We start from the raw sequence: 16,492 nt of genomic DNA, 5'->3' as shown, positions 1-16,492 counted from the left end.
TTCCTTAAAAAAAAAAAAAAAAAAAAAAAAAAGCAACCAAACAATAATGTGCATTATGAACAAGAATTATTTTGGTTTTTTACAACTAGATTTAAAAGACTTTTTTCTTACTTGCTCTAAGAGCTTTTCCTTTTTCTGTTTTATCTCAGTGGTTACAATAATTTTGGTGGACACCCCCAGAGATGGAGGAGGATGGGAGTTGTTGTTTGTTTGTTTGTTTGTTTTGTGGTTTTCTTATTGCGGTTTTCGGGGGATTTTTGGTAGGTTTTTTTGGTTGGTTGGTTGGTTGGGGTTTTGGGGTGTTTTTTTGTAAGAACTTCTGTGCTATTTTATGGGCTGATTGAGTATTTGTGGCCAAATACTGCTGTCTGAAGCATGTATGGGATAGGGATTGCCTTCAGTATTTTTGGGTTGTATCTTGCAAAGGAGCAGGAATTTCCAAAGTCTGTGCATCCTGAGTTATAACTGGACTCCTGGAAGGGGAAAGATTAAAGACCAGAAACTTTGCTACCTAAAGAAGGTGACTCAAGAAAAAGAGTAAAAATCTGAATGATGGGAGAAAAGTAATGAAATTAAGAGTTAGGGAAGTAAAAAGAAACCTTGCAACTCAAAGTTAATTTCAGAGCAGAAATAAACTCTGGAACTCATTGCCACATCATACTGATAACAGAAATGTAAATGAGTTTAAAAAACCATTTGACACAGTAATGAAAACATATTCATATGGATACAATTGTTGGTAGCCCAAATTTTTTAAGTCAGGGGAGAACACATCTTGGAGCTGTGAGAGGAGGATAAGAGCAGACACTTATATTGTAAGGGATATCAGCATTTTGGGGACAGGTTTTGTGCAACTGTGGCTGTAGATAGGGAAAACATTACTATTTGACCAGTGCCACTGATAAGAACTATTGTCAGATTTCACAGCTTTTGGAGCAGAAAAGCAGAGGGAAGCCTTGCTTGCAGAAGAGAGTTCATGTACACACACACACACACACACACACACACACACACACACAGAACTCATCAGGTGATGGAGGGAAAAAGGGAAATTGATTCAAACACCTCGCTCTGAAACACAGTTTGTCTCTGCAGTGTTTTCAGCTTGTGCACCTTTGACAAACACTGCACTCATTTACAGCTTCTACTGAATTCTGACACTTCTGTTCTTACTAAAGTGATGCATCTCCAGTCTTTTAGTTCTCACCTTAGCTCTCACAGTTTTTTTGTGTTTATCCTTTTCAATGTAACACCTCGTGTTTCCAGAGAAGGACTGTTCATATTTAGACTCATTTACCTTTACAGATTTGTGCTTTGACTCCTTTGTTCCTGGACCACAAGAAAACCTGAGGATGTAATGGGAAATTCTTAGTCATTTCTGTAAAATTTTTAGTTTATGCACCTGTAGATGCTGGTTTTATTTTCCAAATGCTGAGATTTGGGGTTTCCTCATGAGTAGTCTTTTATAACAAATGACTGCAGCTCAGATTATGAGTTTTTAATTGAATTAATGTTTTTTTCTGGCAGTAGCTATTGAAAATCATGGCTGATATCCTGACTTCTTTAAATTAGTGGAACAATGACTCTGCCTAGGTAGAAATTCTGTGCTGTTAAGTTTGCCAAGTATTTGAAAGACAACTGTAAGACTTCTCTGTTACACAGTTATAAAAAAGAAACTTATCTTTGTTGGTCTCTAGTATAATTACTTTTTATAGTGCTATTAAGGATGCTAAAATGCTATCAGATTTCAGCATAAAGTGATGTGACAGTTCATTTTCTGTAATCCTATTTGTTTTTAAATGTTTGAGTTTTGCATATTTTAATTTGTTTACAAGGTGCCCCAGGTAACAATTTTTCACAGCATGTGGTTTTGCTGATGAATTATAAGATTAGCACAAATTCCAGGTACATTTTTCTTAATGAGGGTATCTTTCTATTTTGATACCAAGGCCTGTTTTTAATTAGTTAAGGCAATGCAAAATAAATAAACTCAACATACTCATACATCACATTTATTGCTAGTATTAATAGGGTAAATAAGGAGCTGACTAGAAAATAAGAGAATTCACACTTTTTTAAAAAAAAAAAACAGCTTTTTTTTTTTTTTTTTTTTATGTCTACAGTTTAAATTAAGGCTCCATCCTTCCCTGAAAGCTGACCATTAAATGAAAACTTTCTGTGTGCTAAGCATGCCAAACAACTGGAACACAGGAATAATCTGCCTATGAATAAGTTACCCTACCCTTCCCAAGACCTTTAATTTGTGATAAAGAGGTATGACTTGTGGAAACCCAGAGCACTGGGAATATTTCTCTGCCTGCTCTGAGGTGTCCTGACGACCAGGGGAGCACTGACTTTGGCCGTCATTCATGGTAAAAGGGAAAATAATCTAGGTTTCAGTTCTTAATTTAATAGTTTAGTCTTAAAAGACAAGAGATAGTTAGCCATTTTGCGCCTTCTAATGAAAAGCTGCCGAGCTCACAGTCTCAACATGAACTGTCGTCTCGAGTGCCTTCAATCCAGACCCAGAGAAACCAACAAATGGTACCCCAACAACTGATACTAAGGATGGGACTCGTTCAGTGGCGGCTCTGAAACATGGTTATTTATGCATTTATTTTCCCCAAGCAGAAGGTGGACATTTCTCAATAACTGCTTATAAAATGAGTGTTCATATAATTGGGACAGTCTGGCAACAAACAGGTGGGGTATACAGGCCTGTTTAGGTGCTGAAGGTCAAGAAAAGGAGATGAAAGAAAGGCCATGCCCTCCTGGTGAAAGAAAGTTAAGCTCTCAGCTGTGAAGAATTTCTTCTGACATTTCTGTCCTCTTGGCAAAGTATTTCTTAGCTGAATTTCTCTTTCACAAAGCCCTGAGTATTTTGTGAATTACATCACTGCTTACAGCTTTGCTGGGCCTCAGAGATTCTTTTGCAACCAAGGCGAGTGCTCCTCAACCTTGTACAACCTGTAGAGCACAAACATGCATTGAATATTGTAACTCAGCTGACTCCTGTAGATAGATCCTGTGGAGTTTTGTTTAAGAAAAGGAGAAAAGTAACAGAGATTCCTCTATTTGAAAAATAGGAGTCTTCCACTTCTGCAGTGTTGTGACCCACCCACTGGGCAAAATCATGCCTATGTTTTATAGATTTCATCCTCACCTGTTTTGCTTAATATACTCTTCCAAATTTTCTATTTTGATTACCAGTGACTTCTTTCATTGCTAGCTGATATCTTTTTCCAAAAAGGGCAAATTTTTGTAAAATGTGGGCTTGTGTTGCGCCTTTGCAAATTGTGGGTTGATTCTGAAAAGATCAGATCCTCTTACTGTGTAGCTACTGTCAGATTTACCAACTTGACCTTATCTCTCTGAATAGGATGGGCTTTGTCATTGCTAAGGAAAAAATCTGCATTTGATTTTGAATGGAAAATCCATACTGATTATTTCCTAAAATATAGACTCTGGTATAATGATTGCAATTGGTCTGTACCTACACTGCAGCTACTGTAGAGCTTCACCAAAGATATATTTTTGACACTTTTAATTGACTGTTACTTACATAGCTAAAAATATGTATTTGACTGAAAGCATTTATGACATAAATACCTCAAAATTAAAAATAAAACAACATAATTATGGAAAGGTGTGTATGAAGCTTGAATTTCAAGGGATGCAGATATTGCAGCCATCTAACTTACTTTTCTCAATGTAATAAAACTATAATTAATAACGCAATTGTATGTTCCCATCATCTAACTATACTATGCTGTGAAGGCTACTGGGTAAATGTAATTGAAATGTCAGACTTTATATGAGTTTGTGATGTAATATGTAACAGAACACATTAAATTACAATAGATACAATAAAAATAGTTAATCAGAAAGTAATCTGAATCAACCAAAAGGGGTACATAATTCTCCTTTTTCTTGTGTGACACCATATAGACAAAAATAAAAAAGAAAAGAAAGACTGCAGATGTGTTTTAGAGGTAATGTCTTCACCTAGAGTGCCTCCTGGTCATGTTGTTTTGTGATGTACATGCCTGAAAGACAAGCTCTGTGGTAAATGTCATTGATGACTTTGACAAACAGAAAAATCTGTAGTTAAAACTCACAGAAATAACCCAAAGAATATTGCTCTTGCTTGTCACATCAGTTTGGAAGAACAATTTACATGGAAAGTTAATGTGCTATTCTATCTAATTTCAGAATTTCTACGTAGACACCACCAAGAAATCATGCTCAGATCGAGATGCTGCTGTTTTGGAATTGCAAGTTAGCTGTCAAAATGATTTGGTGCATTGTGACAATAAGGACATGACTGGGAAAGCTGCACTGGTGGAAACCACTGTGACTAAAGGTCAGTTAAGCTTTATGGCTTGAGCTATTAATATAACAAAGCTTAACCCCAGCCCTAATGAAAATTTGTCATACAGGAGTATCTTGTGTGATTTCACTTGGAATCTGTGGCTTAGTCAAAGAGGGAGGAAAAGGGAAGTTTTCTGTTTTTCCTCCATAAATGCCATAAGGCAAATTCATCCAAGCTCTCAGCAGCAGCATAGTATTAAACTCTGTCTGACACTGAAGCATGAATATTCAGTGGCTTTTAGGAACAGACGATTGGAAAACATGTGCTGTCCTTTTGCTTTACAGTGACGCTTACACATAATCTGTTATTTAAAAAATACCTATCCCAAAATGTTATAAGATGAGAAAGCCATTTACATTACAGATATGGAGATGCCTTCAACTCATATTTTTGTATTTTGAAGAACAAAATAATACTGAGCAAATTACTTGACCGATAATTATTTTAACATTTTTCTCTATTTGTTTGTATTTCCCATAATTTTGATAGATGGCTAATTTTTCTATTTTCAAGTTTTTCCTTTTTCAGAAATGAACTATACTGAAGTTGAAAAGCTAGACCATAAGAGGACAAATCCAAATTTATTTTACATATTTCAACTTTGCAATTAATATTAAAAAAATATTTCATTAATCTCTTGGTCACAGGTTATATTTGAAATATGAAAAAATCACATTTATTACAACACTGGAACATTTCAAAGACTAAAGCACGAATATTCATCCTCACAGCATTTGTTAACTGATAATTGATGTCAATAGAAGAACTTCTTATAAAAATTCTCCTTTTTTTTCTTGTCATTCATTGTGTTAGACTCTTTAAAAGAATTGTCTATTTGAAAGTATGTGTATTGAAACTTCTAAAAGCTACATAAACCACTTTTCTGGAGAAGAATTACAGTGTCATGTTGAATATTCACTAATCCTTATTGCTGTGGAAATTGATTATTTGTGGACTGACTATTGAAAGTGATGTGGTTTAACCCCTGTCAGCAACCAAGCCTCACACAGCTGCTTGTTCACTCCCCCACCAGCAAGATGGAGGGGAGAACTAGAAGGGAAAAAGCCAGAAAACCTGTGGGTTGAGATAACGACAGGGAAAGCAAAAACCACTCACATAAACAAAAGAAAAAGAAGGAATTAATTCATGGTTCCCATGGGCAGGCAGGTGTTCAGCCATCTCCAGGACAGCAGGGCCTCATCTTGTGTAACAGTGATTTGGGAAGACAAACTCGATCATTCCAAACATCCCCCTTCCTCCTCCTATCCCTTTGGTCAGTTTGGGTCACCTGTTCCAAACTCCAACTTCCCTCACCAGCCGTGGCAGTATGAGAAGCAGAAAAGCCCTTGGCTCTGTGCAAGCCCTGCTCATAAAAAAAGCCCTTCAACATAAAAAAAAAAAAAAAAAAATCTCCATATTATCAACCCTGTGTTCAGCACAAAACCACCCTGTACTAGTCATTGTGAATAAAATTAATTCTGCCCCAGCCAAAACCAGCGTGATATCTTGGTATCTGGCAGCTTTGAAATAAAATTCCAGATTTGTTATTTTGTGGCTTTGAAAAAATCTCTTTTCAGGCTCTGTTTTTTCACTGTTTAATGATTTTATTAGATTTTATAGTGGTAAATGGTGAAGTTTAAATGTCAGCAGGTACAAAGGACAGTATCCTCAGTTTAAATCCCACCAAAAAAAAAAAAAAAAAAAAAAAAAAGAAGGAATACCAACATAGGTTAACCTGGTACTCATTTTTTGTTAAGGGCACTTCCTGTAAATCACTGAGGCTTGACTTTGAAAACCATTGTCCATGCTACAGGGATTAATTGGATCACTTGCCTGGGTTAGTCTCTGGGGGGTGAGGCAGACATGGGAAGCAGAGGGAATACATCTGAAGTAAATGTGACCAATGCCTCTTTGAGGAAGAAGACAGATGTAAAACTTATGCTGAGGACTGGCTTATTCACAAGCACAAAAGTCAGTGCTTGAGTAGCTGCTTAACTTTATTGGCCTAGACTCCTCACAGACAAGAAACGTGACACAGGCTGAAGTCTCAAAGTGCTTTTATGGTGAAAAGTTTTCGAATATTTTTCTGAATGCAGCTTCTCAGTTTGTGCAAAAGTGAAGTCATAGAGTCAGTTCCTGTGCCTGTTACAGGAACTGTACAGCAGTTTCTAAGCTGAGCTCCATTGGCTGAGAAAAGCAGTATGGAGCCATTGTTACTAAAGCTTCAGCTCAATAACAGGACTGGGAGGTCACTCGGTCTTTCCATTTTTCTACTGTGAAGATATTTGTTTCTGCTTGTGTTTCTTTTGTAACTGGGCACCACTAAGAAGTGTCTGCCTCCATCTTCTTCCTATTCAGGTACTGATGCCCAATGATAAGATCATGCCTGAGCCTTCTCTTCACCAGGCTGAACAGCCTCAGCCCTCTCAGCCTCCCCTTCTATTTCAGGTGCTTCAGGCACTAGATCACCTTCATGACCCTCTGCTGGACTTGCTCCAGAACATCCATGTCCCTCTTGTATTGGGAGCCCAGATCTGGACCCAACACTCTAGGTATGTTTTCACCAGTGTTGATCAAGGGGAAAAGGATCTCTGCTGGCACCACTTTGCCTAATGCAGCCCAGAAGGTGTTGGACCACTTTGCCACAAGGATACATTGCTGGTGCATGGTCAGCTTATCTTGAGGACTCCAATGTTTTCCTTGGAAAAGCTGTTTTCCAGTCATTCCTCCCCAGGCCTTGCATTTTCCTTCACTCAACTTCATGAAAGTCCTCTCTGCCCAGTTCTCCAACCTGTTCAGGTCCCTTTGGATGGCAGGACAACCATCTCAGCTGCTCCTCCCATTGCAAACCTGCTGAGGAAAGCTCGTTCCCATTGACTGCTCTGTTAATGAATCACTGTGTCTGTAGCAGGCACCCATAGCATCACTCATATTGGTCTCTCCATTAAATCCTGACCCAGAAACTCTCAGGGGGCTCTTCAGGCAGAGACCTGCCTCTGATACCCATGGAACCAGCAAGATTTCTTCTTTTTCCTTCATGCTACTTGTTAGCTCATGCAGTTCATGGTTCTGGACACCAGTAAACAGACTTGGACATTTTGCAACAGTTCCAGGTTTGGACCTTTTGCTGAACATGTTTCAGTACCATGGTGAAATGATGCAATATTGCTGACTGTCCCATCTGCCCTGCTTGAAATCTGTCCACCTTCTCTCTCTTTATTCATCCAGAGATAATAGCATTAGTCTTTTGTCCACCCCATTAAGCCTTATTTATATGTCATTGATAACTCTTTTTAACTATCTCAAAAAGCACTTGATTTTTATTGTGATTTTTCAGTTTCTAGCACAGGTCTGCTTTTCTTAGCCAATTCTTCATTTGCTTTTTATTCTGAAAAATCTAATTGAGAAGAATGCTTTTTCTAGGGCCTTTTTCAGGTTTGAAAATATCTTTTCTTGATTGTTCTTGATCTATTTCCCTTGGCCCTCATTCCATCAAGATCCTAATATTTGCTGTGATATCCCTTCTGAGAAAGCAGAGTTTACTTTTCTTCTGGTTGAGGCCCATATATCAGTAGTCATAGCAGACTGATGACTTAACTCCTCCTGCTTCTAGCAGACATATTTTTTTAAACTTTAGCTGTCAGTCAAGCTTATTTTTTCTGATATATTTCCACGAGTTTATGGCTGGAGACCTGAGCTTTGCAGGTAGATTTGGGTGTATGACCAAGAGTTAAAAGAAAAAAGTGTTAGGACTGCTGAAGGTTTGCATGACTCTGGTACTGCAAACATTTACAGCACTAACTCTTCCCATGCATCTGAGTTCTTAGCCATGTATCTGATTCAAAAGCCCATCAGTCACAGGTCTTCTGCTTCATTTCCCATGAAAATTGCAATTAGTTCATTTGAAGTTCATCTTATTCACTCTTTGGGCTTAGGCTGTCCACAGAACACCAGATAAAGGATAGCTTTTGTTACTGAGGATTTCAAGCAAACTCCTAGTACCTCTCTTAGTACACACACTGAAAATCGTTAAGTAGTATCATAACGATACTTCTTTTGCAAGACTAGGAAATTGCTTCTTATTTAATTTCCTTGGAGTATATCCCTTTATGCCTTTACCTACCCTGTCCAAATTAGAATATAGTGTGAGTTTGAGCTAGGCAGATGTAACCCAGTCCAAAGAACAGTGACAGATTGTATGCTGACATACCCAAATCAAAGCTAAAGTTTTTTCTGAAAATTCTATGTTAGTATAGTCCGAAATTATTTGGCTTGATTAAAAGATAATTGCAGAATTATACAGGAGGGCGGGTTAGATTATGGAACAGTTCTTCCTGACCAGCCAAGGCATCCCCATGAGTCCAATGCTGCGTGCAGCAAGCTTGTCTGTTCCAGAGGGTGTACTCTGCTCTGCTAATTCAAGAGATAATGGATTAGAAAATATGTCAAGACTAATAACACAGACACACTCCTGTAGGTTTTGAGTGGGAGGAAATGCACCATTCACTGACTAATCTTTAAACTTCTACTGATGAATGTTAAGCCACCCTCCAAAACACCAACCTGTTTCAAATTCCTAATAAGGATGTTGAATCTGTACTCTCAAAATCCCCCCTAGTTACAGAAACAACTTCTATTTCTTACCAAAGGCCAGATAGTTCCAAAAAGAAAAACATGTTTTTCCTCCATTTTAAAGCCTCTACTCTCTTTCTTTACAGAGTTCATGTGAATAAAGATAGGATTTATTATCCTTGATTCTAAGAAATAGAACCTTCTTCCTCTGTTGCAATTAAACCTGAATAGGCCACTAAAGATATTATCTTATTTTCTTATATTTGACTGAGTTTGAATTAATTAAAAATGGTAGCAATATCTGCAGGATAATAACTCTCATCAGAAATCTGCTGTATTAGTTTTTCTTTATGTTTCAAATTTATTCCAAGTGGAGTTCCTATAACATTACATAATCTTCTTGTTCCTGGCATAGGTTTCTGGAATAGTTGCAGTCTGCAACAAAACAGTGTTTATGTTGATTTTGTTCATTGATGTCAGGATATTTTAGAGAAAGTATTTATATATTCTGTCTTTAGGTGCTTGATTTAGGAGGCTAGTGGGCTGGGGAAAGAAAAAGAGGATTGTGACTTCCATTTGTGTTTTAGGATGCACACATGTCTACTAAATTTTCAAAGGTGGTTTAAGAAATTTCTGCTCCTGTAACTTGCTGTCCCTTTAGTTAAGACAATGCATTTGACTATGGCACTGTGCTCTAAAACAAATATTAAAATGAACTAAAAGTAAAAACCCCAAAAATTTAAAGCAAAATGTAGAATTCTGAATTATTTTGAAAAAAAAAAAAATAAAAGCTGCTCTTTTTTTGATGACATCACAGGGATTTTGTATTAGTGTTCTAAACTAGGTACAAGGGAATAAGCAATATGAATTAGGAATTCTTTCCTGTATGTGTGTGTGACAACTCCCTCCAGCTTCCCCACTCAGCTTGGCCTTTGAATAGGGAAAAATTGATATTAGATTCTTTGGCTCCCATGGTCTTGTAATTTTCATCTGTAAATACAAAATTTATCCTTAGCTGACACTTCTTCTGAGGTAAGTTTAATAAAAGGCAAGAAAATTACTGAAAATATGGAGATCATACAATTTTATAGGATGTGACTACACTTTAGTAAATGATATTTAAATATGTTCAATCAGCTTTACTCTCAACCAAACTCTAACTTGTTTTACATCAGGAAGAAGAAAGCACAGGCTCTGAATCCTTCTAATTTCACTGGTTTATTAGATATGACTTATTTAATTGTGATAATATTCAGAGATTTCAGGCAGGAGTTTAGGTGGTTCCAAGGAGGAGGTATGACAGCGTTATATGTAGTTAAACCAAAGGGTACTTCATCTTCATGTCACTCTCTGGCAGTGCTGCTGGCTCTGCTCCCCCAGTCCTGTGCAGAGCAGCACTTGAACATCTCCGATGGTGCCCTGAGCCCCACTCTGCATCCTCTTGCAGGAACTTATGATGAGACAAGAAATATGAGACTGTTTAAAACTTCTGGCAACCATTTCTCATCTGCAAGAGCTGTTGTTACACTGGGGATTTATTTTATATGAGGCAGTAGTGAAACAGTGGAAACTAGATCTCAAAAAGTTCAGTAAAACCAGCAAAACAGACCAGAAAAAAAACTGACAAAGAAAAACATTTTAAAGTAAAAGGACAGTGAAAAGTGTCAACAGTTTTCTATTTCAGGAAATTTAAGAGTCTTTTAAAGAAATTCAGACTAATCTTTTCCAAACATTAGTTTAGGAGATTCCAGAGGAAGATAAATATTACCCATACATTAAATGCAACCCTACAGTTTATGTGAAATATTTTGATTGTGGCATATAACAGTTTTTAAAGATATGCTACATCATCACATGAAGTAATGGTTGATGGATATCAGCTCAAGGAACAGTCCATTAGTTTTATGGGCTCTGATTCTTCTATCACTGATCGGTTTTCAGCAGCACTCCCTAAGGAATTAGTTCTCATTAGCACTGAGGAGCATCAGAACCAGGCTCACAGCAAATAAAATGCTGCTGCTCATAAAAATGCTTGGTTTATGCATATACCTTTCGTTCTGTGCAGTTTCACTTAAGTGATGTTCAGAAATAAGGATGTGGTTCTACCATGTTGAGTTCATAACATTATTATGTAGAATATTTCACAACTGTTTTTTTTCAAGTTAGGCATAAATAAACAATAAACACTGTGTGATTGGGTGTTAATTTATGCAGAGTTAAAACTGATCTGAAATATTTACCAGAGCTATAAAACTATGTTATGGTCACACAGCTAGAGGCATTCAGGCGTGCAGAGTTGTACAAGTACATGAGTTGGGGTCTCTAACTCTTGTTTCTTTCAACCAAGGGTCTTGATGAGTTGGGTCACTTCTGTCGCCTACTTTTTGAAGAAGGGCAAAATGGAGACTTATGACAAGTATTTCTGACCTTGAAATTTGTGAAAAACTGCAAGCATATTCCGAGAAAAAAACAATACATCCTCCTCACTCAAAGATACAAGTGAAATTAATGGAAATTTTTAGTCTGCAGAGCACTAGCCTTCCACTATAAAGGCAAATATAATTATACAAATTGTTCCAGGAAGAGCAGAATTAATGAAATTTTATTTAATAAGTATTCAGGACTGTTGTCCCCTACTGCTCATCTCTGTCTTTCCTGACAATAACCAAAACTCTCCTTGCAGTGTTCCTATCAAAAGAAAAAGAGCAGGTCTGGAGCTATGTGTGTGTTGAGTGGCCAACCAATATGCACAGACTGATTTATCCTGCTGTCTGCTGCCAAATGCAGTGGATAACAGCTGTGTTCTGCACGCTTCTCTTTTAATAGAGGAACCAATTCAACTCTAGCTTTAGTAACCACTGTGAGACTTCTGTCCCCTTTTCAAATCTGACTGAAATTGGCAGAAATAAACTTGTAAAAGTACTGAGGAAATTGATGGATGGATGGACAGCACGATGACATAAGCCTTGTTTTCTCGGCAGACTGAGATGGCCTATCTGATTCAGTAATTCAGTGTTGAGGCTAATAAATTTTTATTTTTCAAACAGGGAAGAAAATTGCATTGATTTCAGTGTTCAGAATCCCCCTTGGACTGTTCAGCTTGTCTCATTAATTGCTTAATGCTTTATTGAAGTGTAAATATATACATTTCAAAAGGAACTCTGAACAGGTTTGGGACTGTGGGCAGCTGTGATTTAGTCTGGCCTGATGACATCAACGTTCTTTTTCCTTGAGCTCTCTTGCTTAGGAGTGTATCAATTTGTTCACATGTGTTTGGGAAAGAAGAAAGCCTGGCTATGCCATCCATGAGCAATCTGTACCTTATATCCGTATTAGCAAGTCTAAGTGCACAAACAACATTTCCCTCGCTGAATCAGAGGGATTAACTTATTATTTCAGTGCCTGTTTTATTCATTAGTTTGCTTTTACTGATATCAAGCACAGCCAAATTGCAAATGAACTACAAACCAGGAAATGTTTATTAACAAGTGGCCACATGTGAGGTATTCCATGCATTTCTAATCATATGTTTGGGGTTTTGCTTTGGGATTCTTTTTCCTTTTGATGCCCAGATCTGGAAATACTTTGCTAGTTCAGCAGTGGGGGACTCATGCTATATAGGTCCGTGATAAACTCTGCACAGGTATAGCCAGACAGATACTTGATTAACCTCGTATTTATTTCCAGCCTTTGAAAACCTATAAAGGAAAGGATCACACCTTCAGAAAGAAACTACTATTACCCAGTTTTCAGTCTCAGTCAGACTGACTGACTCTCTCAGTCATGGAGAGTCTCAGGAGGAACACAAGTGGGATTTGGAGACTGCTGGCAAATTATAGAGTTATTCTCCTGTTGAAGGGACACACAGTCGTTGCAAGTGTAAGACTGGGAGGATTCTTAATTGAGAAGTTTGGTTTCATAAAGAAGAACCTGTTTGACAAACATGGCTTGCTGGGAGGTCAGATAGTACACTATGGTAAGTTCTTTCAGGTTGTGCCCTAGAAAATTAATCAGCCAGGAACAGCTGTACCCACAACAGTGTTGCACACTGGTTTGCGACTTCAAGTGAATATTTTGGCTTTAAGAATACAGTATCCTCTCAGCTCCATGCCCTATCAGACTTCTTGAGAAACTCTAAGGATGATTTGTCTTGCAGGGGATCTGTGATGATATCAGCATCATCTCAGCTCTAGTTGGTCCTGTTGCCACCACAGGCTGGTGTAAGGGATGGGGTGGCTCTGAGGGGTGAAATGGGGCACTCATGGACTGATCCTTATGGAGTTTAGTTCTATGAGTTCAGTGGTCCCACATGTCCTGAAGAGCCTCCTCTAGCCTCAGGGGAGTGGTGGACCTCTCAAGCACAGGATGAGACCCTGGGGCTTCCTGGCAGCATCCAGAACTGTGACCTGTCAAGTAAAGTTGTTACAGTACCCAGATGCAGAGTAGAGCCTGCCACAGTGCTGGAGCCACTAAGAGGATCTCTGCTTTTGTGGAAAAACGTTGCTGTTTTCTGAAAGGTTTTCAGGCCAGTCTAGGTGGACATACAGAAATGCACTTCAAAACCTGTCATTTTAAACTCATGCCATTCTCAACTCCGTGTCTCTGTTATATCAACTTCTAAATAAGAAGCAACAGGGGAGTTCTGGCTCTAGGAAACCCCAAGGTATCACTGTGGTTCCCTAGCTGCAGGGCTCTTCTTGTCAGGCAATGAAACACAAAAGCATGGGAGCGCATCTGTGGTAAGGATGGTACAAGCAACTCATGGCAGGTAGACTGCTCTTCTCTTGAAGAAAATGGTGAGATAATTTTATCTGCCTGTTTTTATGCTGTTAGTGATTACACCAGCTAAACTTCTCAATAAACTTTAAAGTTATTTATGGATAGATAGCAGGGAATGGTCAACTTAGAGGTACAAGCTTCTGCAAAAACTGAAATAGGAATTTTTGAGTGAAGACACTTGTAAAGTGCTCACCTCATTTTCATTCTTGTTCTGTTACAGATACTGTTCATGAAGTTGAGCAAATCATTTAGGATCTCTGAAAAATATGAAAATGAAGAGAACATTGTTTTCTTTGCTTTTATGGTTGTCTTTTTGATTTATACAATTTTTCTTCTCCAGGCCAAGGGCAGAGTCTTCCATTTCCTTAGAGTTATTTTTTGCTGATTTTTCAGGCCTAGCAAGAAACTATGAGGCAGAAGAGGAAGAGGAAGAAGAGCATGACTACAGCTATATTGATGAAGACATAATTGAAAACATAAGAAAAGTATTTCATGGCACCAGCATTAGGAATGACCATACACTCTCCAAAGGAAGAAGGTGAGTGTAAGCTGGGACCACTTGTGGATGCAAACAAGTGTAGGCAGAGTGATTTTTCAGTAACCTGGCTGGTAACCTTCACTTCCCAAAACAAGAGAGGTTTTCCCCTGGGAACTTCTGCTGTTGCTGCAATGTCCTGTGAGTAAGGCAGAAAAGGCTCCTCTGAGCTGTCACCTGTGACCTCTCAGCCATGTCACCTTTGTTTTGTGCCAATTTGCTCTGACATTATAGTGCTCTGAAAGCAGCCCTTTCCCTCTTTCTGGAAGTGGATGCCTTGTTGTCCATGACTGTTTTGATGCTTTAATAGCTTTCAGGCATTATCTGAGATTCATTAAATCTGCAAGGTTCTGCTCTGGCAGTCTGCAGTGAGTTTAAGTGCCAGTGACGAGGGCCTTTATTTCTAAAAATCTCTAGGTGTCATTTCCAGCTAAACACAGATGAGAATTTTTCTAAATATGAGTGAAACTGTGGTCACAGTTCTTTTCACTCATAGTTGAACCTTCTATGAATTTCAGTTGGTTTGGCTGAATTGCTTCTTTTGCAAGAAACCCTTGAAAACTCAGGAAAAACTTGAAATATTGTGTTTCAGAGATTTAATATGAAGCATTTAATTTCAAAATGTACTGTGTATTTATTTTTAAATTATGTGCAACATTCATACTGTGTTTAAATTAAGCAACATAGTGCATATGAAGTAAGGTGGGTTTTTTCTGCAGTGCTCAACACCCTCAGAATATCCAGGGCAGTGTGTGGCCATGTCTCCCTCTACTCACAGACGGAGAGACTCCAAAGGTACAGAAAAGACTAAAAATGGAACTTAGTAGGACGTTTCACATAACACATTTCTTCCTCAGTCCGTGTGCTATTGAGGTTCTATCATGTAAAGAAGTTGAGAAAAAGAGAATTAAGTTCTCTTCTGACTAAAATATCCCTTCTGACCATAGGCATTAAGGGGAAAGCATACTTTCAAGAAGCAGCACCAGCCTAGAGGATTCACATCTGTTTATACCACTTACTGTTGTGGCATCAGCTCTTCAAAGTCTTTATCCACCTGCCCTTTAAATTCCCTGTTAATGAAAGCAAGGTTTCCCTTTATTAATTGTCCTCTTTGAGGTTACTAGCAAAACATGAAAGAAAAGGACCTTTGCTGCCTTGAGGGAGATCACTCTCTTTCGATAATCTTTGGTTTATAAAGCAATCCCAAAAAAATTTTGTCCTTAATGGCTGACAGATATAACCTCTCTCTGAAATCATTAGGCAGCCAAGGAGCATGTGGCTTCTCCAGCCTGCTGCTCTCCCCCAGCCATTAGAAATCTGTGCTATGGTTTTTTTCTAGCATAATAAGTTTCTATCAAGATTCCACACTTGCACTTGTGAGCATTTTGGGAAATAAGGATTTGACGAGGGCATATGTAATTAATCTTTAATACAAGCAAAATTCTTAAAAAATATGTAGACAGATAAAATAACCAAACTGGCTGATTTAGGCTTACATACAGGATAATAATGCACCAAAATATGTTGTCTCTTTCTATAAAAAGTGTCAAATACCTAATATCTAATCATAATAGTTCTTGAAGAATTCATCAGTTAACCATTTCCTACCTATGGTACCTCCTTTCCTCAGGACATGTATGCCATTTATTAATATCTACTTTTAGTTATTTGGTATATATGATTTATCAAAATTAAGTAATTTGATCTAAAATAATTTTAAATAGAATTGTTGGGAGGAAAAATAGTTTTGATGAAATACAGAAGTAAGACTCAGCAGTTAGGTCTACATTAAAAAAAATCAGTATATAGTATTTGCAGTGTTTCACCACTGACCCTCTCAAAATCTTTCCATGATCAGGGCTGAAGCATGCCCTGGTAAAATGTTAGTCCTCATCCTAAGCAGGAGAGAAAAAGAACAGAGAGTTGTCTCAGGTCATTGCTATGTTAATTTTGATAGAACAAATGTGCCCAGAGGGTCAATGATGTTAACATGACCTCATCACTCCAGAACAACAAACAATTAAGAAAGAGACTTCACTACAGATGCCTGAGTTTGCTATAGCAACAACCATCATTAACATATTTTAACCTTTCATAAAATATTCAAAAGAAAGTAAAAAAAAAAAAAAAAAAAAAAAAAAAAAAAAAAAAAACAAAAACCACACCACTCTGAAGCATTTAAAATGTGTGGCTTTCTTTTCAGCATGACAAGTTTCTCTTCTTAATGCCATGAG

At 37.8% G+C, this 16,492-nt stretch overlaps 1 protein-coding gene across 1 annotated transcript in view; it reads left to right on the top strand.

Moving 5' to 3' along the window:
• THEMIS (thymocyte selection associated) overlaps positions 1-14,265 on the top strand; it is a 71,369-nt gene extending 57,104 nt beyond the window's left edge. Inside the window, exons 5-6 of the mRNA XM_041470081.1 lie at positions 4,213-4,363; positions 14,117-14,265. Of these exons, the coding sequence (XP_041326015.1) occupies positions 4,213-4,363; positions 14,117-14,265 (300 nt within the window). The remainder of the gene's footprint in view (positions 1-4,212; positions 4,364-14,116) is intronic.
• Positions 14,266-16,492: the final 2,227 nt, after the last annotated feature.

The sequence above is a fragment of the Pyrgilauda ruficollis genome, unplaced genomic scaffold (assembly GCF_017590135.1).
Source record: "Pyrgilauda ruficollis isolate IOZ18807 unplaced genomic scaffold, ASM1759013v1 scaffold24, whole genome shotgun sequence".
Lineage (NCBI taxonomy): Eukaryota > Metazoa > Chordata > Aves > Passeriformes > Passeridae > Pyrgilauda > Pyrgilauda ruficollis.
Note: the sequence above shows the minus strand (reverse complement) of the source record. Positions and strands in the feature narration are given on the sequence as shown.